Consider the following 27,500-nt stretch of genomic DNA (forward strand, 5'->3'; position numbering starts at 1 on the left):
CCCCCTCTAGCACCAGGGTCAGCTGTACCCCCTCTAGCACCAGGGTCAGCTGTACCCCCTCTAGCACCAGGGTCAGCTGTACCCCCTCTAGCACCAGGGTCAGCTGTACCCCCTCTAGCACCAGGGTCAGCTGTACCCCCTCTAGCACCAGGGTCAGCGCACTCGCAAATGTTCTTTTTTTGCCATCATTGTAAGCCTGCCACACACACACACACACACACACACACACACACAAACACACACTATACGATACATTTATTAAACATAACAGTGTGAGTTTTTGTCACAACCTGGCTCGTGGGAAGTGTCAAAGAACTCAATGACCAATACACAGCACAGGTTTATATATGTCTAGACTCTAGACCCAGGTCTGCTTTCACGTGGATATCACCACCATGCAGCGTGTGTGTGTGTGTGTGTGTGTCTCTGTCTTTGTTGTTGACCAGTAAAGTCCTGATACAGATCTTTATCTCAGAGAACTGAACAAAGGACCTCTTAACTGTACCAGCTCTGCTACAATACACACTAATCACTTCCATGTTCAGTGTGTGTCTGTGTGTGTGTGTGTGTGTGTGTGTGTGTGTGTGTGTGTGTGTGTGTGTGTGTGTGTGTGTGTGTGTGTGTGTGTGTGTGTATACCAGTTCTCATCTGACATACATGTGTGAGTAGTTGTGTTAAACACAGTTCCTGTCAGATCAACTGATACAGAGGACTCGATATCAATTCCTCCCTAAAGCCAGTCTAAAGCCAACCTAAAGCCAACCTAAAGTCAACCTAAAGCCAACCTAAAGCCAGTCTAAAGCCAACCTAAAGCCAGTCTAAAGCCAGTCTAAAGCCAACCTAAAATCAACCTAAAGTCAACCTAAAGCCAACCTAAAGCCAACCTAAAGCCAGTCTAAAGCCAACCTAAAGCCAACCTAAAGCCAACCTAAAGCCAGTCTAAAGCCAGTCTAAAGCCAGTCTAAAGCCAACCTAAAATCAACCTAAAGTCAACCTAAAGCCAGTCTAAAGCCAACCTAAAGCCAGTCTAAAGCCAACCTAAAGCCAACCTAAAGCCAGTCAAAAGCCAGTCTAAAGCCAACCTAAAGCCAGTCTAAAGCCAACCTAAAGCCAACCTAAAGTCAACCTAAAGCCAACCTAAAGCCAACCTAAAGCCAGTCTAAAGCCAACCTAAAGCCAACCTAAAGCCAGTCAAAAGCCAGTCTAAAGCCAACCTAAAGCCAGTCTAAAGCCAACCTAAAGCCAACCTAAAGCCAACCTAAAGCCAGTCTAAAGCCAACCTAAAGCTAACCTAAAGCCAGTCTAAAGCCAGTCTAAAGCCAACCTAAAGCCAGTCTAAAGCCAACCTAAATCCAACCTAAAGCCAACCTAAAGCCAGTCTAAAGCCAACCTAAAGCCAGTCTAAAGCCAGTCTAAAGCCAACCTAAAGCCAACCTAAAGCCAACCTAAAGCCAGTCTAAAGCCAACCTAAAGCCAACCTAAAGCCAGCCGAAAGCCAGCCGAAAGCCAACCTAAAGCCAGCCTAAAGCCAACCTAAAGCCAGTCTAAAGCCAGTCTAAAGCCAACCTAAAGCCAACCTAAAGCCAGTCTAAAGCCAGTCTAAAGCCAACCTAAAGCCAGCCTAAAGCCAACCTAAAGCCAGCCTAAAGCTAACCTAAAGCCAGCCTAAAGCTAACCTAAAGCCAGTCTAAAGCCAGTCTAAAGCCAGTCTAAAGCCAGTCTAAAGCCAACCTAAAGCCAGTCTATCACACCTATGTGGACTTCAAGACCTTTGATGGATAATACAAAGTTGTGTATCCATCCCTTGCTTCTACTGTGATTGTCTCATCTTTCACCCTTGCAGAAGGGGAAAGGCTCACTAATGCTGCCTTGCTTTTCCAACCAAGGTGCATAAATTAGGAGCCAACAGAAGATTAGAGGATACTCATTAACACAATGGACTTAAATCAAAAAGCTTCTTTATTGTTAAAAGTAGAACCGACCCATTTAGGCTTTTGGCCTTCTTTAGGGTTATTCGTTGTCTAACGGTTCTCACCACTTCACCTTCTCACCACTTCACCATTTCACCACTTCACCATTTCACCTTCTCACCATTTCACCACTTCACCATTTCACCTTTCACCATTTCACCTTCTCACCATTTCACCTTCTCACCACTTCACCATTTCACCTTCTCATAATTTCACCTTCTCACCATTTCACCTTCTCACCATTTCACCTTCTCACCATTTCACCTTCTCACCACTTCACCATTTCACCTTCTCATAATTTCACCTTCTCACCATTTCACCTTCTCACCACTTCACCATTTCACCTTCTCACCATTTCACCTTCTCACCACTTCACCATTTCACCTTCTCACCATTTCACCTTCTCACCACTTCACCATTTCACCTTCTCATAATTTCACCTTCTCACCATTTCACCTTCTCACCACTTCACCATTTCACCTTCTCACCATTTCACCTTCTCACCACTTCACCATTTCACCTTCTCACCACTTCACCATTTCACCTTCTCACCACTTCACCATTTCACCTTCTCACCACTTCACCATTTCACCTTCTCACCACTTCACCATTTCACCTTCTCACCATTTCACCTTCTCACCAGTCCAGTCCAGTTTACCAGTATACCCAGTAATCATCAGGACATGCTCTCAAATCCCAACCACAAAGCCGGATGACCAAGAGGATGATGACGGGGGATGGTAGTTGTTATGTAATTATGTCATCCCCTGGGTGAACCATTACCGGGGGGGGGGGGGGGGGCAGTGAGAGGGTGGGGGTAGAGGGAAAAAGAGAGGGAGGCTATCTACAGATGTAGAGTGGACTGTTTGGGGTTATGATCCAGTGCAGTATGTAAGCTAGCTATCCCTCAAAACACACTGACATCCCACCGTAGGGTTCACATACAATACAGACCCCCCCCCCCCCCCTCTCTCTCTCTCTCAGGGTGAGAAAGGTTCTGACAGCTGTCAAGGATTAGTGTTCCATCACGTCAAAAGGCAGCGGTAGATTTATGTGTGTGTGTGTGTGTGTCTTTGTGTGTGTGTGTGTGTGTGTGTGTCTTTGTGTGTGTGTGTCTTTGTGTGTGTGTGTGTCTTTGTGTGTGTGTGTGTGTCTTTGTGTGTGTGTGTGTGTGTGTGTGTGTGTGTATGTGGGTGTGTGTGTGTGTCTTTGTGTGTGTGTGTGTGTGTGTGTGTGTGTGTGTGTGTGTCTTTGTGTGTGTGTGTGTGTGTGTGTGTGTGAGAGCAGGCTAAAGACGTCAGCATGCTTCAGTTCGGCTGGCGCCTTGCCAAACCGGGCTAGCCCAACCCGAAGGAGTGTTCTCCAGACTCCTTTAGAAGACCTTAGCTTGAAAATCAAGAAAAAAAGCAGCAATAGTACTGTTTGTCCATACTGAGACGCCGTAGCCAGTATACACTTCCTCAAAATAGTCAGAATGAATCTAAGATAACCTGTCATTCATTTTGATGTTTATTTACCGAGTTGTGCAACATCTAACTCAGATGTTTGGTGCAGTACTTCTCAATGAAAACAAGTCCTCTCTCGTTGAATGACAACAAAGACTTTATTGAAGAATCCCTACTGTTGACCAATCACAGACGAAGCTTTATTGAAGAATCTCTACTGTTGACCAATCACAGACGAAGCTTTATTGAAGAATCCCTACTGTTGACCAATCACAGACGAAGCTTTATTGAAGAATCCCTACTGTTGACCAATCACAACAAAGCTTTATTGAAGAATCCCTACTGTTGACCAATCACAGACGAAGCTTTACTGAAGAATCCCTACTGTTGACCAATCACAGAAAACAATCACAAAAACTTCACAAAATGTTGTCATAATACATATCATAATACACACAGGAACTCTACTAACCCCCCCTCCCCGTCTTCTCTTCTGTGTGTTATGAGGAATCAGAGTATTGTTGTGGACCCCTTAAGGGCATTCAGGCTACATGCAGTGCCTTGCGAAAGTATTCGGCCCCCTTGAACTTTGCGACCTTTTGCCACATTTCAGGCTTCAGACATAAAGATATAAAACTGTATTTTTTTGTGAAGAATCAACAACAAGTGGGACACAATCATGAAGTGGAACGACATTTATTGGATATTTCAAACTTTTTTAACAAATCAAAAACTGAAAAATTGGGCGTGCAAAATTATTCAGCCCCTTTACTTTCAGTGCAGCAAACTCTCTCCAGAAGTTCAGTGAGGAACTCTGAATGATCCAATGTTGACCTAAATGACTAATGATGATAAATACAATCCACCTGTGTGTAATCAAGTCTCCGTATAAATGCACCTGCACTGTGATAGTCTCAGAGGTCCGTTAAAAGCGCAGAGAGCATCATGAAGAACAAGGAACACACCAGGCAGGTCCGAGATACTGTTGTGAAGAAGTTTAAAGCCGGATTTGGATACAAAATATTTCCCAAGCTTTAAACATCCCAAGGAGCACTGTGCAAGCGATAATATTGAAATGGAAGGAGTATCAGACCACTGCAAATCTACCAAGACCTGGCCGTCCCTCTAAACTTTCAGCTCATACAAGGAGAAGACTGATCAGAGATGCAGCCAAGAGGCCCATGATCACTCTGGATGAACTGCAGAGATCTACAGCTGAGGTGGGAGACTCTGTCCATAGGACAACAATCAGTCGTATATTGCACAAATCTGGCCTTTATGGAAGAGTGGCAAGAAGAAAGCCATTTCTTAAAGATATCCATAAAAAGTGTTGTTTAAAGTTTGCCACAAGCCACCTGGGAGACACACCAAACATGTGGAAGAAGGTGCTCTGGTCAGATGAAACCAAAATTGAACTTTTTGGCAACAATGCAAAACGTTATGTTTGGCGTAAAAGCAACACAGCTGAACACACCATCCCCACTGTCAAACATGGTGGTGGCAGCATCATGGTTTGGGCCTGCTTTTCTTCAGCAGGGACAGGGAAGATGGTTAAAAATTGATGGGAAGATGGATGGAGCCATATACAGGACCATTCTGGAAGAAAACCTGATGCAGTCTGCAAAAGACCTGAGACTGGGACGGAGATTTGTCTTCCAACAAGACAATGATTCAAAACATAAAGCAAAATCTACAATGGAATGGTTCAAAAATAAACATATCCAGGTGTTAGAATGGCCAAGTCAAAGTCCAGACCTGAATCCAATCGAGAATCTGTGGAAAGAACTGAAAACTGCTGTTCACAAATGCTCTCCATCCAACCTCACTGAGCTCGAGCTGTTTTGCAAGGAGGAATGGGAAAAAATGTCAGTCTCTCGATGTGCAAAACTGATAGAGACATACCCCAAGCGACTTACAGCTGTAATCGCAGCAAAAGGTGGCGCTACAAAGTATTAACTTAAGGGGGCTGAATAATTTTGCACGTCCAATTTTTCAGTTTTTGATTTGTTAAAAAAGTTTGAAATATCCAATAAATGTCGTTCCGCTTCATGATTGTGTCCCACTTGTTGTTGATTCTTCACAAAAAAATACAGTTTTATATCTTTATGTTTGAAGCCTGAAATGTGGCAAAAGGTCGCAAAGTTCAAGGGGGCCGAATACTTTCGCAAGGCACTGTAGATCAACGTAGCAGAACACAGAAGCTTACATAAACATCATCAGGCTGTAAACATGTCAGAACTTCATCAAATTAAACTTTGTCATAACTTTTGATTGAGCAGCAAATACTGACTGTACTTTTCTACACCAGGAACAAAACGTGTGTGTGTGTGTGTGTGTATGTCAATATCAATCCATCAATATCTGGTTGAAAACATAGAGTCTGTGGGAATGGGCTTCTCTATGGAATGGGAGAAGGGTGACGACTTAAAACATGACCTTCTGGTGTCTCACACTGACACACACCCTGCTGGGCGGTACACACACCCTGCTGGGCGGTACACACACCCTGCTGGGCGGTTTACCTCACCTCCACGCCACACTGGATAATCTTTAGGAAAGACTCCCAGAATTCCTCGCATTCTCATCGGGGGCCTGGTCATGCCAGCTGTTGGAATGCAGCTCCACTTACACAGACACACAGCCACACACACACACACACACACACAGCCACACACACACACACACACACGCAGCCACACACACACAAACACACAGGCACACACACACACGCAGCCACACACACACACACACACACACACACACACACACACACACACACACACACACGCAGCCACACACACACAAACACACAGGCACACACGCAGCCACACACACACACACACACACGTAGCCACACACACGTAGGCACACACAAACACACACACACAAAGACAAACATGCATGCACACACACACACCCTTGGAAAGAAGGTTCTGCATCTGGGGTAAGGTTACCACGATGAGGCCAGTGGACACCAAAACCTCTTCTCCTCTTTGATTGGTTAATGACACAATGTATACAAAGCAGCCAATCAAATCAGAGGAAACTTGGTAGATCTGAACTTCTAAATCACATGTGCACCGATCTGCTACAGCTTCCCTCACAAGGGCATGTCAGTAACCGGTTATCAACAGCTTCCCTCACAAGGGCAAGCCCGTAACCGGTTATCTTGTGCGAGTGTGTCTGGTGTTTGTCTGGTATGTGTGTGTGTCTGGTGTGTGTGCGTGTCTGGTGTGTGTGTGTATGTGTCCATTCCACACTCTCACTCCATGCTATACCAGCCTGATCAGACTTTGATTTCAGACGTTTAAAACGTTTCTGAGAATGTCTATATATGCCTCACAAAAAGAAAAGAAAATGACAGGGCACAAACTGGTGCAGCATAGACCAGGGTTAACCCTAACCCTAACCCAACCCTAACCCCTAACCCCTAACCCTAACCCCTAACCCTAACCCCTAACCCAACCCTAACCCCTAACCCCTAACCCTAACCCCTAACCCAACCCTAACCCTAACCCTAACCCCAACCCAACCCTAACCCCTAACCCTAACCCTAACCCAACCCTAACCCAACCCTAACCCTAACCCTAACCCTAACCCAACCCTAACCCAACCCTAACCCTAACCCTAACCCAACCCTAACCCAACCCTAACCCTAACCCCTAACCCTAACCCTAACCCAACCCTAACCCAACCCTAACCCTAACCCTAACCCAACCCTAACCCAACCCTAACCCTAACCCTATGCTATGGCAGTTCACCACGATCTAGCAAGCAAATACTAGCAATGAGAATACTGTGAATACTGATCATACCTGATGGTAATAGCAAGTTTCTTTTTAATATTATTTTGTTTTAAGCCTTCCCCAAACCATAACCACTCGGAATGAATAAACTGTTAACCTTTGAGTTATTTCTGTTTAAACCCTGTAACCACAACTAAAAATAGACCTTCATCCATAATTCGCCACATTTCGAAAGAGAAACTATGAGGTGTTGTTGGGTTATACAGTATAGTGAAGTCATACACCATAGCAGATCCTATTTGTCATGGCCAGCTGTGTCAAGGAAATCCCAGTGTGAACCTGCCTACTCAAACACTGTGTGTGTGTGTGTGTGTGTGTGTGTGTGTGTGTGTGTGTGTGTGTGTGTGTGTGTGTGTGTGTGTGTGTTTCTCGTTTTCATGCCAGACAAGTAAAACTTGGGCAGAATTTATATCCGTGTTTTCTGTCTCTCGACACTACCCCACTACCCTACACGGTGAAAACGCTTCCGCTTCTTTCCGGGACCAAACTCTGTCAAACATAGAGATCGGCCCGTAAATGGAGACAGCTGAAGTCTGAATCCCGTGAGGGTAAAAGACAGTCAACTGACAGGCCTGTTGGGAAGCGCTTGGCGAGTTAGCTGGTTAGCTAGCCTAGCTATAGACTTACCTGGTTAGCTAGCCTAGCTATAGACTTAGCTGGTTAGCTAGCCTAGCTATAGACTTAGCTGGTTAGCTAGCCTAGCTATAGACTAGCTGGTTAGCTAGCCTAGCTATAGACTTAGCTGGCTAGCTAGACTAGCTATAGACTTAGCTGGTTAGCTAGCCTAGCTATAGACTTAGCTGGTTAGCTAGCCTAGCTATAGACTTAGCTGGTTAGCTAGCCTTGCTATAGACTTAGCTGGTTAGCTAGCCTAGCTATAGACTTAGCTGGCTAGCTAGCCTAGCTATAGACTTAGCTGGTTAGCTAGCCTAGCTATAGACTTAGATGGTTAGCTAGCCTAGCTATAGACTTAGCTGGTTAGCTAGCCTTGCTATAGACTTAGCTGGTTAGCTAGCCTAGCTATAGACTTAGCTGGTTAGCTAGCCTAGCTATAGACTTAGCTGGCTAGCTAGCCTAGCTATAGACTTAGCTGGTTAGCTAGCCTAGCTATAGACTTAGCTGGTTAGCTAGCCTTGCTATAGACTTAGCTGGTTAGCTAGCCTAGCTATAGACTTAGCTGGTTAGCTAGCCTAGCTATAGACTAGCTGGTTAGCTAGCCTAGCTATAGACTTAGCTGGCTAGCTAGACTAGCTATAGACTTAGCTGGTTAGCTAGCCTAGCTATAGACTTAGCTGGTTAGCTAGCCTAGCTATAGACTTAGCTGGTTAGCTAGCCTTGCTATAGACTTAGCTGGTTAGCTAGCCTAGCTATAGACTTAGCTGGCTAGCTAGCCTAGCTATAGACTTAGCTGGTTAGCTAGCCTAGCTATAGACTTAGATGGTTAGCTAGCCTAGCTATAGACTTAGCTGGTTAGCTAGCCTTGCTATAGACTTAGCTGGTTAGCTAGCCTAGCTATAGACTTAGCTGGCTAGCTAGCCTAGCTATAGACTTAGCTGGTTAGCTAGCCTAGCTATAGACTTAGCTGGTTAGCTAGCCTAACTATAGACTTAGCTGGTTAGCTAGCCTAGCTATAGACTTAGCTGGCTAGCTAGCCTAGCTATAGACTTAGCTGGTTAGCTAGCCTAGCTATAGACTTAGCTGGCTAGCTAGCCAAGCTATAGACTTAGCTGGCTAGCTAGCCTAGCTATAGACTTAGCTGGTTAGCTAGCCTAGCTATAGACTTAGCTGGCTAGCTAGCCTAGCTATAGACTTAGCTGGTTAGCTAGCCTAGCTATAGACTTAGCTGGTTAGCTAGCCTAGCTATAGACTTAGCTGGCTAGCTAGCCTAGCTATAGACTTAGCTGGTTAGCTAGCCTAGATTAAGACTTAGCTGGTTATCTAGCCTAGCTATAGACTTAGCTGGCTAGCTAGCCTAGCTATAGACTTAGCTGGTTAGCTAGCCTAGCTATAGACTTAGCTGGTTAGCTAGCCTAGCTATAGACTTACCTGGTTAGCTAGCCTAGCTATAGACTTAGCTGGTTAGCTAGCCTAGCTATAGACTTAGCTGGTTAGCTAGCCTAGCTATAGACTAGCTGCTTAGCTAGCCTAGCTATAGACTTAGCTGGCTAGCTAGACTAGCTATAGACTTAGCTGGTTAGCTAGCCTAGCTATAGACTTAGCTGGTTAGCTAGCCTAGCTATAGACTTAGCTGGTTAGCTAGCCTAGATAAAGACTTAGCTGGTTATCTAGCCTAGCTATAGACTTAGCTGGCTAGCTAGCCTAGCTATAGACTTAGCTGGTTAGCTAGCCTAGCTATAGACTTAGCTGGTTAGCTAGCCTAGATAAAGACTTAGCTGGTTATCTAGCCTAGCTATAGACTTAGCTGGCTAGCTAGCCTAGCTATAGACTTAGCTGGTTAGCTAGCCTAGCTATAGACTTAGCTGGTTAGCTAGCCTAGCTATAGACTTACCTGGTTAGCTAGCCTAGCTATAGACTTAGCTGGTTAGCTAGCCTAGCTATAGACTTAGCTGGTTAGCTAGCCTAGCTATAGACTTAGCTGGCTAGCTAGCCTAGCTATAGACTTAGCTGGTTAGCTAGCCTAGCTAAAGACTTAGCTGGTTATCTAGCCTAGCTATAGACTTAGCTGGCTAGCTAGCCTAGCTATAGACTTAGCTGGTTAGCTAGCCTAGCTATAGACTTAGCTGGCTAGCTAGCCTAGCTATAGACTTAGCTGGCTAGCTACCTTGAACGGCAATAACAGAAACAGCTAACCGCTAAAACATATGGATTCTTGTAGAAACCTACGCAGTGGTCAGAAAAATATGGAGCCGAATTTATCAAAGAAAGAAAGTGCCAACAGCTTATCTCATGACAGAGATAAGGAGCCTAGGTACAAAAATGTTTTTAAAAAAGATGGACGAAATGAAGTTGTCTATCGACAAAATGATAAATAGTTAAGTTGACAGCATAGGGGCATCTTTGGAGAAAGCTGTCCAAGATAATCACACAGCTACGCTGACTCAAATGGAGAATAATAACAGGCAGCCACGAGACCACATAGCCCTTGATGTTGGACGTCTGGAAACCTGCGTAGAATCCCTGGAATCTGGGAGAACAGGCAATGCAAAACAGTTAGACCCAGATGTGTCTATCACAGTGGCAGGACTGCCAGCCAGCCAATGAAAACAAGGACCTAATCTCCAAAGTGAACCAGCTGATATCAGTAGGCCTTGGCTGAGAAACAGTTGAGAGGATGAAGGAGAGAGGTAAAGTGGAGGAGAAAGTTTAAAAAATAATTATTTCACCTTTATTTAACCAGGTAGGCCAGTTGAGAACAAGTTCTAATTTACAACTGCGACCTGGGGCCTGTTGCACAAAAGTAGAATTAAGAAATCCGGGATAAATGACTCAGCTGAGCTCAATGAAGCCAAAACATGTGCGTCCAGGCTTAATTGGTTGCACAAAGACCAAGCCAGGATGAGCAGACACGGATTCATTAAGCCAGGTGAAACCAATCCTGGATAGGTGCGCGCTCACGGCTCACTCAAATAGACCCCGCCACAGATCACAGATTAACTGATTTACCATGGCAACTAGAGCCGCGTACTTTTCCCCGTCGGAAGCACAAATCCTCATGGAGGCATACGAGGAGGTAAAAGATATAATTAAGAAGAAAGGCAACACCGCCACAGTGATAAAGCAAAGAGAAAAAGCGTGGCAAAGTATTGCAGACCGCCTGAATGCGTAAGTAGTGCACAATTACACACTCACCGCTCCGCTGAAACATCACAATTACAATTCAAATATTTAATTCACATCTCCAAAAATGCAGTTGTACTGTAATTATGAAACGGTTAATTTTTTTTATTGAAATGCACTGCAGATATGAGTGAAATTGTGTAAAGTAACTCCATCACACTGTATAAAGCTATGATAAAATTTTTGATATTTTTACTGAAAACAAGACAAAAATACCAAGTAATTTTTTGCAGTGTGACTCCATTAAGTGTGTGTGTGTGTGTGTGTGTGTGTGTGTAGATTAAACATGAACGGGCCAAAACGGACATGGCAGCAGGTCAAAATCAAATACAAGAACATTCTGCAGAATGGTATGGTCCCTGACTAATATTTAACAAAGCACAAGCATATATTGTACCCAGAAGGTGCCTGCTCACACATTGTCTGTACTGTTTTAGCAGTGAAAAAGAATACCCACAGACAAGGCACGGGTGGTGGGTCACCAAAGGCTGACCTTACCCCAGCAGAGGACATGGCCTTGGAGCTAAATAAAGGCAGGCCCGTCTTAGAGGGGATCCCTGGGGGGAAAGAGACGAGCATAGGTTCCTCCCAAGATGCCACCCGCTTCATTCAAGGTATGTCCTTCCATCTCTACATGGGATACAACCACATTCATATTGAATCAATTTGGACTGTCTGACTTTGGTTTACCTATTGCCTTGCAGTGTCTGGCAGCACTGTGTTCCTGTTAGAGCCACCAGCACAAGCACCAGACGATGCTGATCCAGTGAGTACTCCATCAAAGGCATACTGTAGGCCTGGCATGTCTTGTCTACTAGCTTCAATATGAATCCGATTAAATGTGATAGGGTGAAGGCCCCAGTGCAGCAGCAACAGCACATGATGGAGACGATGATGAGGAGGAGACCATCTCTCTGGATTCCAGAAGGCATGAGGTATCATGTTAAGACTGTGAAAGTACTATTTACTCTACAATGGTGAGGAGTCCTCATCAAAATCAAAAAATCTAATTTCTTTTACAGGACCCAGATGCTATACAGTGGGAAAACCAGCCTGGCAACATAGTGCGTATTAATAAAAGGACACCACATCCTGCCAAATTCCAGCTGCGCTAATTGTATTGTGTTCACAGAGCTCACAAGCTATCAGAAAGTTGTATGGCAACCACCTCCGGTGCCAAATAGAACTGGCAGACATAGACATTCAGTACAAGAAGAAAAAGATGGAAAATCTTGCACTGGAGTTCGAAATAAAAAAGAGGACAATTAGGAAACTGGACCTTGAAATAAAAAAACTTGAGAGGGAGGTGAGATATGCCTTCAATGTACACTGTATGCTAACTGTAACACAAATGTATTAATCATTATTTTTCTTTCCTCCCCCAGCTCCAAGAAGATGACACAGCTCAAAATAAAAATTAGGTATATTCTCGTAAAGTCAAGTGAGCCATGACATATGAGCTCTTATTGTGAGCACACAGGACGGTGGCATCTTTCTAAGGTTTTTTTTTATTTTCCCAGCAATCAGTACAACCAAGTCATCGTTATAAGGCATCGCCCTCTTTTGCCCACCCCCCCCAGCACCAGGTGTGGCCACTAGCCTATATGAAGGCCCAAAATTGTGTGTTCCTTTCTGCTCTGACAATGGCATGCCCATTCGTGCGAGATGTGGTGGATGAAGAAGCACTTGTGCTGAGGAGAGCCTTCAGGTGAGAAAGGGTCTTCAGGGACCGGTTGGACCCACTGGCCTTCCCTGATGACCATCTATATGAAAGATACAGGTTTTCTGCAGATGGCATCAGGTATCTATGCAGACTACTGGGTCCCAGGATTAAGCACCGCACTGCACGGAGCCATGCACTGAGTGTGGAGCAAATGGTTTGTGTGGCCTTGCGCTTTTTTGCTAGTGGAGCCTTCCTGTACTCAGTGGGGGATGCAGAACAGCTGAACAAGGCCACAATTTGCCGCACAATAAGGAGTGTGTGTCTGGCTATCAAAGCATTAGCAGATGTCTTCATCTCCTTCCCTGGCCACAGAAGACTCTGTGACATCAAAGAGGAGTTCTATAGGATTGCAGGTAAGAGGATCTACAAATTACAGGACAACTGTTAACACATAGTAGGATACTCATTACTTTGTGTGACAGGTTTCCCCAATGTCATTGGTGCAGTGGACTGCACACACATAAGGATAAAAGCCCCCTCAGGTGCCCATGAGGCCGATTTTGTGAATAGGAAATCCTTTCACAGCATTAATGTTCAGGTGAACATAACTTTTTGATATTGTCCATTGACGAACACTCTGCATTGCCAGTGATGTGCATTGATTGGTGTAATATTCCTCATCTTATGATTTCAGATGGTCTGCAATGCTGACTGTGTGATCAGCAATGTTGTGGCAAAATGGCCTGGCTCAGTCCATGACTCCAGAATCTTTCGGGCCTCTGAAATCTATCAGTGCCTATCACAAGGTAAGCCACACAACCCCTATTTATAACCATCATGGCTGTGTCAAGAATATCACTGTGTTTATGAGGTAGTAATGATGAGATTTTGTGTTGACAGGTGAATTCTCTGGTGTGTTGCTGGGAGACAGGGGGTATGGCTGCCAGCCTTTTCTCCTGACACCTTTCACAGACCCCCAGGAAGCACAGCAGGCCTACAACCATGCCCATGCCAGGACCAGGGCCAGAGTTGAAATGACCTTTGGCCTCCTGAAGGCACGCTTTCACTGCCTTCACAAATTAAGGGTCAGCCCTGTTAGGGCATGTGATATTACTGTGGCTTGTGCTGTCCTTCACAATGTGGCCTGCCTGAGGAAGGAGAGGGCCCCCAGAGTGCCACCAGCCATGGACTGGGACAATCCGGCAATCTTCCCTGATGACGACAGTGGTCGGCTGCTGAGGGACCAATATGTGTTGAATTATTTTAGTTAGTATGTGTGCTTTCAATTTTGGTTAAATATGTCCTGCGGTGGCAGAGGAATTTGGGTTTTTTTGGGTTCGTTTTTTGACGAATTTGGCCTCTTATGATTTTGTGCGGTATACTGTGTGTAATACAAGGCTGCAGGGAGGCTACTGCATCCATTCATTTGTCTGTTCAGTTGATGTGTATGGATTTGTCCTGCATTTATTTTAGTGTGCAGACATGCAGGGTGTGTTATACACATTCAAAGGTCTGTATATGTATCATTTTGTATAATATGCTTAGATTCTGTGCTTTCCATCTTGTAGAGTCACTGTGACTTCAGTTTTGAAAGGAGCTGATGGTTTACCTGCTTTGTTTTGTCCTTATTCAATAAAGGAACATAATGTTACACATTGTGTTTTTATATTCATATGGAATGTGTATTTGTTTATATGACAGAGTACTAGGGCCACACTGAAGAAAAAGGATAAAGTCATAAATTCATGAGGCTGGTTCTTTCTGCAGAAAAGCTACATATTGTTTTTACAGTTTTGATACTTATGACAATGTGATACTTAATATTCTGGCACATCAGCATGTCTTTGTTTATGAAACCATACTGAAGTACAATTTCACGAAATGCCCCACATCTGTCATTTTAACAACTGTCCTCCTTTAAAACAACTGGTTACAATATTATGACTTGTGTTTTTTTCCCCTCTGTGGCCCTAATATTCTAGCATTTTATATATAGCCTTATAGTCTATGGGAAACTGTAAATTATCTAATGATAGCAACATCATCTAAAAATCATTTTTTATCCAAAATCATTGAAATTAATGATCACAAACGTTTAAATAACAGTGGGTCTAGTTATATGTGATAACAATGTATAGTGAGCAGTGAAATAACTATTGGTTTCCATTTGTGGTGACTGCTGACTGACATTAGGGATGAGATTAAATAGATCCTGGAATTTAGCCTGGTCTGGAGCAGGCTAGCTCCACAGAATAAATCTCCATGGTAATTTATACCATAACATATCCTCCTGCCCCCTATCCATCTTTAGTGCAACCGGATTACGGATCAATTGAGCCAGGATCACCAAGATATCCTGGCTTAATCCCTTATCCTAGTTTTGTGCAACAGGCCCCTGGCCAAGATAAAGCAAAGCAGTGCGACAAAAACAACAACACAGAGTTACACAGTGGGCCTGTTAGGGAAGAAACAAAAGCCTGATTATGACAAAGTCTTCCTTCCAATCGCCTTATAGAGCTGAACTTGGACGCTGCTGAGGAAAATCCTAGGGGGAAAGGACTATTTTGTCACGGGAAGAGGACGGGTCAGGAAACGAGACCAGCGTGGACAAAGACATGAGGTGGACAGTCCTACTACAGCCTGAGGAACTTCCCATCCCCTCCAGAATTACATTTCAACAGCGCATTGGACTAACGGATGGACAACCTTGAACAATAAGTTACGAATATTAATACTACAACCCTTAAACCCAGACATTATCTCTATGAAGGAAACACATTTTTGTCGGACAAGAAGCTATTGACATTGAAGGGTGTGTCCGGTATGGACACAACAGAAATACTAATTTGAAACCCCTGGGGGCTCTGGAGGACTGGGGGTAAGTGCAAGGTCTGATATGATGAAAGCATATAGAATTGCAATCATTGTTAGAGCCATAGAAGGAATTAGTTTGTTTGCGTTTTGAACATAGGGAGTCAGATTATTGTTTCGTTGTGTTTTCATGCTATTTGACACCTGAACAGTCCACATGGGGTAGAAATGCATCCTCCTGCTATAGTCATTTGTTAAGGCAAGTATACCTATATACAGAAGAAGATGCTATTTACATATGTGTGGATCTTAACAGTGGAATTGGGAGGTTAGATGACCCTATAAACGATATTCATGATATTCCATCGCGCGTTGCATTGGATGGCTTTGCTAGTCAACATGGGGAAACGCTATTAGAATTCGGGACTCTAAAATGTGTATCATCAATGAAATGTGTATCATCAATGAAATGTGTATCATCAATGGAACGTGTATCATCAATGGAACGTGTATCATCAATGAAATGTGTATCATCAATGGAATGTGTATCATCAGTGGAATGTGTATCATCAGTGGAAGGATATCCCCTTAAGCGATCTCTTTACATCCATTCTGCCAAAGGAAAAGCTGTGGTGGACTATGAAAGTATTCAGACCCCTTGACTTTTTCAAAATGTTGTTACGTTACAGACTTATTCTAAAATGGATTAAATAAATACCACACATGATACACCAAGATGACAAAGCGAAAACAGGTTTTTTGACATTTCTACAAATTCATATAAGTAAAAAAAAAAACTGAAATACCTTATTTGTAAGTATTCAGACCCTTTGCTATGAGCTCAGGTGCATCCTGTTTCCGTTAATCATCTTTGAGATGTTTCTACAACTTGATTGGAGTCCACCTGTGGTAAATTCAATTGATTGGACATTATTTGGAAAGGACCTGTCTATATAAGGTCACAAAGTTGGCAGTGCATGTCAGAGCAAAAACTAAGCCAAGACATTGAAGGAATTGTCCGTAGAGCTCCAAGATAGGATTGTGTCAAGGCACATATCTGGGGAAGGATACCAAAAAATGTCTGCAGCATTGAAGAACACAGTGGCCTCCGTCATTCTTAAATGGAAGAAGTTAAGAACCACCAAGACTCTTCCTAGATCTGGCCGCCTGGCCAAACTGAGCAATAGTCAGGGAGCTTTCGTCAGGGAGGTGACCAAAAACCCAATGGTCACTCTGACAGAGCTCTAAATTTCCTCTGTGGAGATGGGAGAACCTTCCAGAAGGACAATCAGGCCTTTTTCACTGACTCAACTCCAGCCACTTTAATAATGGGAATTGATGGGAAATGATGTAAATATATCACTAGCCACTTTAAACAATGCTACCTTATATAAATGTTACTTACCCTACATTATTCATCTCATATGCATACGTATATACTGTACTCTATATCATCGACGGTATCCTTATGTAATACATGTATCACTAGCCACTTTATACTATACTATGCCACTTTGTTTACATACTCATCTCATTTGTACATACTGTACCCGATACCATCTACTGTATCTTGCCTATGCTGCTCTGTACCATCACTCATTCATATATCCTTATGTACATATTCTTTATCCCCTTACACTGTGTACAAGACAGTAGTTTTGGAATTGTTAGTTAGATTACTTGTTATTACTGCATTGTCGGAACTAGAAGCACAAGCATTTCGCTACACTCGCATTAACATCTGCTAACCATGTGTATGTGACAAATAAAAAATTTGATTTGATTTGATTTGATTTAGAGTGGCCAGACGGAAGTCAGGAAAGAGAACATTTGATGAGCTGTCCGTTGCAGAAGTTAAGAAGGCATTTGGCATTGATTAACTGCCTAATGAAGTCTAAAAATCCCCTAAACTAATTGAAGTTCTACATGATTTTCTCCAAATTTGTTTTGAGTAGAATATACTACCATCGACTTGGTATAAGTCTATAGTGAATCCCATTCCCAAATCTTTAAAAAAAAAAGACCAGAGTGCCACTAAACTGCAGAATCATACGTTTACTAGGTCTATAAATGATATTCATCCATCCTCAACAATAGGCTAATGACCTTTTGGGAGGATCAAAACATTCTTGTGGAAGAACAAAATGGTTTTGGTAAATCCAGAGCCCGTATAGATCATATCTTCTCCGTCTGAAAAATAATCAGAAATAGATGACAGGAAGAGAAGTCTACTTTCGCACGTTTCGTTGATTTCCAGGAAACTGTTGATTTTGTAAATAGAGATCTTTTAGGCTGTGGTTTGTTAAAGGCATGGGGTTGACGGGAAATGTTATCACGCAATCCCTTGACAAAAGCACCTACTGCCTGTGTGCGTGTATATGGTACAGATTGGTTTCCCACACACTCGGGTGTAAAATAAGGAGACGTCTTATCACAGATTCCATTTGCTTTGTTGATTAATGATTTGTCAAATGTTATTGGTCACATACACATGGTGAGCAGATGTTAATGCGAGTGTAGCGAAATGCTTGTGCTTCTAGTTCCCGACAGTGCAGTAATATCTAACAAGTAACCTAACAATTTCTCAACAACTACCTTATACACACACAAGTGTAAAGGAATGAATAAGAATATGTACATATAAATATATGGATGAGCGATGGCCGAACGGGATCTGCATGTTATTATCATGTTATTATGTCCAATCAAAAGATCATGTAAAAGATTTAGAGATAAACAGGACAAAAACACAGATAATGACTTTGAGGAAACCAGATACTAAGAGCTGTGTTTTCCATCTTGTTTTGATGAAGACATTCTGGAGTTTACTAGCAATTGTAAATATTTAGGGTCTTTATTTCGATGAGCACATGACCTTTCTATACGGCCACATCTGCTCGACTCAGCAAGTAGAGTTCTTTTGGGGGAGTGATAGGGAAAAACAAACCACTCAAAGATATTGGTTTTGTCACGTATTCCAAACTGTATCAGACCTCTGGACTATTCAGCAGGAATGTGGGGTGTTAAGAGGTCAAAAACGAACATGTCCATAACAGAAGCAGAACGATAATTTGTCGGTGTCCACAAGTTTGCACCGATACTGGAAACAACTGGGGACACGAGTTGGGAATAGAGACGGAAGGCATGTATGGTGAGACGTTGGAGTAGAATGTTGGACGGGCTGGGAACCCTGTGAGGTGAGACGGAAGGCCTGTATGGTGAGACTTTGGAATAGAATGTTGGATATGCCAACTTCCAGAATAGCCAGTAAAGTCTTCCGATGGGGTTTCTCCATAAGGGGAGCCTGGGTAACTGAAATGTCTGACCCTTTCCAACAGTCTGACTGGGAACGTCTGTAGGAAAACCAAATGAAGGGTGACAGACGCTATTAAAAAACAACTGTTGATGAAATATGAAAATGAAATGGGTGGAGGAGATTAATCATAAACCCAAATTGAGAATCTTTTGTTTGATTAAGGGTGAATTAATGTGTGAGAGATATATTATGTACAACCTACCTAAAAGCAAGAGATCGCTATTGTCCCTGAGTATCAAAACAGGTCGGTATTTGTGGTGAAATGGAAGAGGAAGGACTAACTATTGTGACCTCGAAGAAATAGAGAACAAAATATTTTATCCTCTGTTGCCCTTTTCACCACGACATACACTTGTCCTTATTCCAGAAAGACCCCCAGATATACCCTGGTATTATGGAGACAGTCCACCAGATATACCCTGGTATTATGGAGACAGACCACCAGATATACCCTGGTATTATGTAGTCATGAGGAGACAGACCACCAGATATACCCTGGTATTATGGAGACAGACCACCAGATATACCCTGGTATTATGTAGTCATGAGGAGACAGACCACCAGATATACCCTGGAATTATGTAGTCATGAGGAGCCAGACCACCAGATATACCCTGGTATTATGTAGTCATGAGGAGCCAGACCACCAGATATACCCTGGTATTATGTAGTCATGAGGAGACAGACCACCAGATATATCCTGGTATTATGTAGTCATGAGGAGACAGACCACCAGATATACCCTGGTATTATGTAGTCATGAGGAGACAGACCACCAGATATACCCTGGTATTATGTAGTCATGAGGAGCCAGACCACCAGATATACCCTGGTATTATGTAGTCATGAGGAGACAGACCACCAGATATATCCTGGTATTATGTAGTCATGAGGAGACAGACCACCAGATATACCCTGGTATTATGTAGTCATGAGGAGACAGACCACCAGATATACCCTGGTATTATGTAGTCATGAGGAGCCAGACCACCAGATATACCCTGGTATTATGTAGTCATGAGGAGACAGACCACCAGATATATCCTGGTATTATGTAGTCATGAGGAGACAGACCACCAGATATACCCTGATATTATGGAGACAGACCACAAGATATACCCTGGTATTATGTAGTCATGAGGAGACAGACCACCAGATATACCCTGGTATTATGTAGTCATGAGGAGACAGACCACCAGATATATCCTGGTATTATGTAGTCATGAGGAGACAGACCACCAGATATACCCTGGTATTATGTAGTCATGAGGAGACAGACCACCAGATATACCCTGGTATTATGTAGTCATGATGAGACAGACCACCAGATATACCCTGGTATTATGGAGACAGACCACAAGATATACCCTGGTATTATGTAGTCATGAGGAGACAGACCACCAGATATACCCTGGTATTATGTAGTCATGAGGAGCCAGACCACCAGATATACCCTGGTATTATGTAGTCATGAGGAGACAGACCACCAGATATACCCTGGTATTATGTAGTCATGAGGAGACATACCACCAGATATACCCTGGTATTATGTAGTCATGAGGAGACAGACCACCAGATATACCCTGGTATTATGTAGTCATGAGGAGACAGACCACCAGATATACCCTGGTATTATGGAGACATGAGGAGACAGACCACCAGATATACCCTGGTATTATGGAGACAGACCACCAGATATACCCTGGTATTATGTAGTCATGAGGAGCCAGACCACCAGATATACCCTGGTATTATGGAGACAGACCACCAGATATACCCTGGTATTATGTAGTCATGAGGAGCCAGACCACCAGATATACCCTGGTATTATGTAGTCATGAGGAGACAGACCACCAGATATACCCTGGTATTATGTAGTCATGAGGAGACAGACCACCAGATATACCCTGGTATTATGTAGTCATGAGGAGACATACCACCAGATATACCCTGGTATTATGTAGTCATGAGGAGATAGACCACCAGATATACATACCCTGGTTGTTATCTATCCATTATTGTTATTTTTTTATTATATATATTTTATTGTTTTTATTAAATGTTGTATTTGTTTGACTTCTCTATGGTTAGTATTATTGCTTTAATAGCATTATGAACTATAATGTACTGATTTCTGTTCCATTCTTTATGTGGTTCTCACTGCACAGAACACCGGAATAATTATTACTGAATTATGTGTCAATTAAACCCCTAAGTGAGGGGTTGCCAGACTGGCAATTTGACACGAAAATAAAATGTAATTCGTTAATTCACAGACAGACAGACACACACACCTCCACCAGAATGAATTAGATTCATTTTATGAGAGCGTGGGTGAAAGTTCACACAGGCCTTTGTGGTGTTTTTATTCCAACAGTCAGTCTCCAAACCTTAATGCTCTGTCATTTCACTGGAGACAAACACACATACACTCAGATCAGGGGCTTTTTAGAATGAAGGCATGTTTATGCAGGATAATTACTCATCCTCACTTTAGTTTAGAATTCAGCTTACAGCTTTCTCCTCTCTCCTTCCTGCTTGCTCTCTTATCCTACCCCTTTAGGTTCTCCTCTCTCTCCTTCCTGCTTCATCTCTCATCCTACCCCTTTAGGTTCTCCTCTCTCTCCTTCCTGCTTCATCTCTCATCCTACCCCTTTAGGTTCTCCTCTCTCTCCTTCCTGCTTCATCTCTCATCCTACCCCTTTAGGTTCTCTCCTCTCTCCTTCCTGCTTCATCTCCCATCCTACCCCTTTAGGTTCTCCTCTCTCTCCTTCCTGCTTCATCTCCCGTCCTACCCCCTTAGGTTCTCCTCTCTCTCCTTCCTGCTTCATCTCTCATCCTACCCCTTTAGGTTCTCCTCTCTCCTTCCTGCTTCATCTCTCATCCTACCCCTTTAGGTTCTCCTCTCTCTCCTTCCTGCTTCATCTCTCATCCTACCCCTTTAGGTTCTCCTCTCTCTCCTTCCTGCTTCATCTCTTATCCTACCCCTTTAGGTTCTCCTCTCTCTCCTTCCTGCTTCATCTCTCATCCTACAGTTTTAGGTTCTCCTCTCTCCTTCCTGCTTCATCTCTCATCCTACCCCTTTAGGTTCTCCTCTCTCCTTCCTGCTTCATCTCTTATCCTACCCCTTTAGGTTCTCCTCTCTCTCCTTCCTGATTCATCTCCCATCCTACCCCTTTAGGTTCTCCTCTCTCCTTCCTGCTTCATCTCTCATCCTACCCCTTTAGGTTCTCCTCTCTCTCCTTCCTGCTTCATCTCTCATCCTACCCCTTTAGGTTCTCCTCTCTCTCCTTCCTGCTTCATCTCTTATCCTACCCCTTTAGGTCCTCCTCTCTCTCCTTCCTGCTTCATCTCTCATCCTACCCCTTTAGGTTCTCCTCTCTCCTTCCTGCTTCATCTCTCATCCTACCCCTTTAGGTTCTCCTCTCTCTCCTTCCTGCTTCATCGCTCATCCTACCCCTTTAGGTTCTCCTCTCTCTCCTTCCTGCTTTATCTCTCATCCTACCCCTTTAGGTTCTCCTCTCTCCTTCCTGCTTGCTCTCTTATCCTACCCCTTTAGGTTCTCCTCTCTCTCCTTCCTGCTTCAACTCTCATCCTACCCCTTTAGGTTCTCCTCTCTCCTTCCTGCTTCATCTCTCATCCTACCCCTTTAGGTTCTCCTCTCTCTCCTTCCTGCTTGCTCTCTTATCCTACCCCTTTAGGTTCTCCTCTCTCTCCTTCCTGCTTCATCGCTCATCCTACCCCTTTAGGTTCTCCTCTCTCCTTCCTGCTTGCTCTCTTATCCTACCCCTTTAGGTTCTCCTCTCTCTCCTTCCTGCTTCAACTCTCATCCTACCCCTTTAGGTTCTCCTCTCTCCTTCCTGCTTCATCTCTCATCCTACCCCTTTAGGTTCTCCTTTCTCTCCTTCCTGCTTCATCGCTCATCCTACCCCTTTAGGTTCTCCTCTCTCTCCTTCCTGCTTCAACTCTCATCCTACCCCTTTAGGTTCTCCTCTCTCCTTCCTGCTTCATCTCTCATCCTACCCCTTTAGGTTCTCCTCTCTCTCCTTCCTGCTTCATCTCTCATCCTACCCCTTTAGGTTCTCCTCTCTCTCCTTCCTGCTTCATCGCTCATCCTACCCCTTTAGGTTCTCCTCTCTCTCCTTCCTGCTTGCTCTCTCATCCTACCCCTTTCTACATGTAGCTTCATCTCTGCCTTGTTTATTTTGAACAGGCATTTCACTTACTACGTAAATAAGCTGAATTGCGCTAATAAAGACTGTCTTCCCCTCTACTTGACCAAAACTCAAACAGTTAGTCATTTCCTCAACATTGCCACTATATACAACCTACGTCACAGAAGTCATTACCTCATCTTACTCATCCTCAGAGGACGATGTCACATGTCTACAACTGCTGGATCATAAACGGGTTTGACAAACAGGTTACACACCACCAGGTGTTGGGGAAATACTCTGTAGTATTTTTGAGACAACACACAGTTAAAGACACACTGTAAGATGACCTAAGATAACAAATACCCGGGTCAGTTACTGTCATCTTGTTTAGCTCTGGTGTCTTGGGTAAATAGCCTTTCTGAATAAGCTGCATTCACTTTGCATGTTCGTTTAACACCTTCATTCATCCAGGTTAGTCTCAATGACATGACATATATTGTTCAAGACAGACCTATAGGCTACTCAGATCCAGAACAGATCCAGATCAGATTCTATCAATCAGGAAAACTGATCCTTACTTCATCTAGGTGAGATACAGCGTCTAGTCTATAGGTACTAGGTACTAGGTATAGCATCTAGTCTATAGGTACTAGGTATAGCGTCTAGTCTATAGGTACTAGGTACTAGGTATAGCGTCTAGTCTATAGGTACTAGGTACTAGGTATAGCGTCTAGTCTATAGGTACTAGGTACTAGGTATAGCATCTAGTCTATAGGTACTAGGTATAGTGTCTAGTCTATAGGTACTAGGTATAGTGTCTAGTCTATAGGTACTAGGTACTAGGTATAGCGTCTAGTCTATAGGTACTAGGTACTAGGTATAGCATCTAGTCTATAGGTACTAGGTATAGCGTCTAGTCTATAGGTACTAGGTACTAGGTATAGCGTCTAGTCTATAGGTACTAGGTGTTAGGTATAGCGTCTAGTCTATAGGTACTAGGTGTTAGGTATAGCGTCTAGTCTATAGGTACTAGGTGTTAGGTATAGCGTCTAGTCTATAGGTACTAGGTGTTAGGTATAGCGTCTAGTCTATAGGTACTAGGTGTTAGGTATAGCGTCTAGTCTATAGGTACTAGGTGTTAGGTATAGTGTCTAGTCTATAGGTACTAGGTATAGTGTCTAGTCTATAGGTACTAGGTATTAGGTATAGTGTCTAGTCTATAGGTACTAGGTGTTAGGTATAGTGTCTAGTCTATAGGTACTAGGTATAGTGTCTAGTCTATAGGTACTAGGTATTAGGTATAGTGTCTAGTCTATAGGTACTAGGTGTTAGGTATAGTGTCTAGTCTATAGGTACTAGGTATAGTGTCTAGTCTATAGGTACTAGGTATTAGGTATAGTGTCTAGTCTATAGGTACTAGGTGTTAGGTATAGCGTCTAGTCTATAGGTACTAGGTGTTAGGTATAGTGTCTAGTCTATAGGTACTAGGTGTTAGGTATAGCGTCTAGTCTATAGGTACTAGGTGTTAGGTATAGTGTCTAGTCTATAGGTACTAGGTATAGTGTCTAGTCTATAGGTACTAGGTGTTAGGTATAGTGTCTAGTCTATAGGTACTAGGTATAGTGTCTAGTCTATAGGTACTAGGTATAGTGTCTAGTCTATAGGTACTAGGTGTTAGGTATAGTGTCTAGTCTATAGGTACTAGGTATAGTGTCTAGTCTATAGGTACTAGGTGTTAGGTATAGTGTCTAGTCTATAGGTACTAGGTATTAGGTATAGTGTCTAGTCTATAGGTACTAGGTGTTAGGTATAGTGTCTAGTCTATAGGTACTAGGTGTTAGGTATAGTGTCTAGTCTATAGGTACTAGGTGTTAGGTATAGTGTCTAGTCTATAGGTACTAGGTGTTAGGTATAGTGTCTAGTCTATAGGTACTAGGTGTTAGGTATAGCGTCTAGTCTATAGGTACTAGGTATAGTGTCTAGTCTATAGGTACTAGGTATTAGGTATAGTGTCTAGTCTATAGGTACTAGGTGTTAGGTATAGCGTCTAGTCTATAGGTACTAGGTGTTAGGTATAGTGTCTAGTCTATAGGTACTAGGTGTTAGGTATAGCGTCTAGTCTATAGGTACTAGGTGTTAGGTATAGTGTCTAGTCTATAGGTACTAGGTATAGTGTCTAGTCTATAGGTACTAGGTGTTAGGTATAGTGTCTAGTCTATAGGTACTAGGTATAGTGTCTAGTCTATAGGTACTAGGTATAGTGTCTAGTCTATAGGTACTAGGTGTTAGGTATAGTGTCTAGTCTATAGGTACTAGGTATAGTGTCTAGTCTATAGGTACTAGGTGTTAGGTATAGTGTCTAGTCTATAGGTACTAGGTATTAGGTATAGTGTCTAGTCTATAGGTACTAGGTGTTAGGTATAGTGTCTAGTCTATAGGTACTAGGTGTTAGGTATAGTGTCTAGTCTATAGGTACTAGGTGTTAGGTATAGTGTCTAGTCTATAGGTACTAGGTGTTAGGTATAGCGTCTAGTCTATAGGTACTAGGTGTTAGTAGGCTTATTTAAGTGCTGTCCACTTGTCTGGAAGCCTATCTCACATATCAAAGGGTTTACAAAACCACAACAAAGGAAGGAATAGCTCGTTACCCATAAGTCAGAAGGAGAGAGAATATAAGAGACAGACACAGCCTGAGACGTTGTCCAGACACAATCTACAGGTTCATTCTAGAACAACAAACAATTATTCTGGAGGAGACCTCGTACACTCTTCGAAAAATGGGTTCCAAAAGGTTGTCCCCATAGGAGAACCCTTTTTGGTTTCAGAAAGAATCATTTAAGGTTCCAGGTAAAACCCTTACAAAGGGTTCTACATGGAACCCGAAAGGGTTCCACCTGGAACCAAAATAGGTTCTTCAAAGGGTTCTCCTATGGGGACAGCCAAAGAACACTTTTAGGTTCTAGATAGTATCTTTTTTTTCTAAGAGTGTAGAACAAAACCTGTTATAGAACAATGATATTCTGGAGTAGATCCAGTAGATCAACACCAGATAGTGTGATACAACATCCATAGATCCCTGCAAAAGCCTGCCTAACCTGAAAAAATTGTAATATTTGCCTATCTGAACCGCGACCTTTCCAACAGGATACAGTGCCTTCCAGAACCTTAGTTCAAGCATGACTGAATCTTTGTTGGATCAGAACCTACTCTGGTTTTCTATCAAGACTGGTTTTGGACGATATCAGTACGGGCATTAATTTCCAGAAGCTATGAACGGAACATACCTCTGATGATCTGGGTTTTCTTCCTGGATCTGGACTTGATCTTAGTGAACCTTCCCTTGAAGTCACTGGGCTCAAACATGTCCACAGAGAGACTGGCCATCCGGTCCAGTACTACAATCACATCCTCTAATACCTGGTCTGGATCCTGGTCTTGGTCCTGACCGTAGGTCTGGTTCTGGATAGTGGTCTGGTGTTCATTGTGGTCCGACTCGCTGTCCGCCCCTGCGCTCCCCGCGCTCCCGACACTCCTACCATCCTCCTGAGACATTGTATTGTCGTATTTTCATTCATTTAATCATTCAACTCTGTTAGACAGTTTTAGACACTGAGGACATATTCTCATATACAGAACAGCAGTGACCTGGTTAACAGACAGAGCGGCGGTTTCAGCTCTGCAGTCTAAATACCAAATCCCCAATCAGACGTTCTAGGCAGTGTGGAGGCTGGACAGACGTTCTAGGCAGTGTGGAGGCTGGACAGACGTTCTAGGCAGTGTGGAGGCTGGACAGACGTTCTAGGCAGTGTGGAGGCTGGACAGACGTTCTAGGCAGTGTGGAGGCTGGACAGACACATACAGATCCTGCACTACAGTTGACTCCAGTACAACAGCATTCTCAAAACTGGAATTGCTTTATCTTTCTCTTCCTTCTATGAGTTCCTTGTACGCATAAATGTACATTCCCTCCTTTCCATGTTTTCCAAGTGGTTTGATGCGATGTTATCTCTCTCTTCTTCCACTCTTCTTTTTCTTGTCGTCAGCAGGTTTGATTAGTTTGAATCCCGCTCTTCACTCCTTCATTTATCTTGTTGTATTCCTCTGTTTCTTCCCTCTCTTACGTGTTCCTCAGACAGAGACGTGCAGAGTATTCCTTCTCTCCGGGTAGGCGAGTTAGACAGTGAGCTGCTTGTTTTCTTGTTGTTAGAGACACTTAACTCTCCTGTGAGTTCAGGGCTCTCTTTCTCTCCTCTCCTGTGTCTCTTCTATCCTGTGTGTCTTCTTTCCAGTGTCTTCTCTCTTTTCTTCCTTAGGTTTCCCAGAAACAGCTTAGAAAGTAGTAGAGTTTTGGCTGAATTTGAGGAGAATTTGTCTTCTCTCTTTGCGAAGAAAACTGATTGTGACAGTTTGAAGAGTTCCTTTCCTTCTTTGTCTCTTAATTTCTTCCTGTCATCTCACTTGTCCTCTCACCTGTTCCCTCCAAAGTCCTCTCACCTGTCCCCCTACCTGTCCTCTCTTCCTGTCCTCTCTTACG

General features: G+C 43.2%; 2 protein-coding genes across 2 annotated transcripts in view; one reads left to right on the forward strand and one right to left on the reverse strand.

Annotated features, from left to right (window-relative positions):
* Window positions 1-27,500, reverse strand: part of LOC139387949 (furry homolog b (Drosophila)) — a 163,647-nt gene that overhangs the window by 136,115 nt on the left and 32 nt on the right. The window contains exon 1 of the mRNA XM_071134348.1: window positions 26,251-27,500. This exon is cut by the window's right edge and continues 32 nt beyond it. Coding sequence (XP_070990449.1) covers window positions 26,251-26,518 — 268 coding nt within the window. The 5' untranslated portion in view covers window positions 26,519-27,500. The remainder of the gene's footprint in view (window positions 1-26,250) is intronic.
* Window positions 10,993-12,536, forward strand: LOC139388708 (uncharacterized). The gene is made up of 7 exons (XM_071135559.1): window positions 10,993-11,369; window positions 11,457-11,633; window positions 11,724-11,785; window positions 11,868-11,954; window positions 12,042-12,083; window positions 12,152-12,325; window positions 12,405-12,536. Exons 1-7 carry the CDS (start codon window positions 11,306-11,308, stop codon window positions 12,438-12,440), a joined length of 642 nt encoding a protein of 213 aa, XP_070991660.1. The 5' UTR covers window positions 10,993-11,305; the 3' UTR covers window positions 12,441-12,536.

Source organism: Oncorhynchus clarkii, chromosome 29, assembly GCF_045791955.1.
Source record: "Oncorhynchus clarkii lewisi isolate Uvic-CL-2024 chromosome 29, UVic_Ocla_1.0, whole genome shotgun sequence".
NCBI classification, from domain to species: domain Eukaryota; kingdom Metazoa; phylum Chordata; class Actinopteri; order Salmoniformes; family Salmonidae; genus Oncorhynchus; species Oncorhynchus clarkii.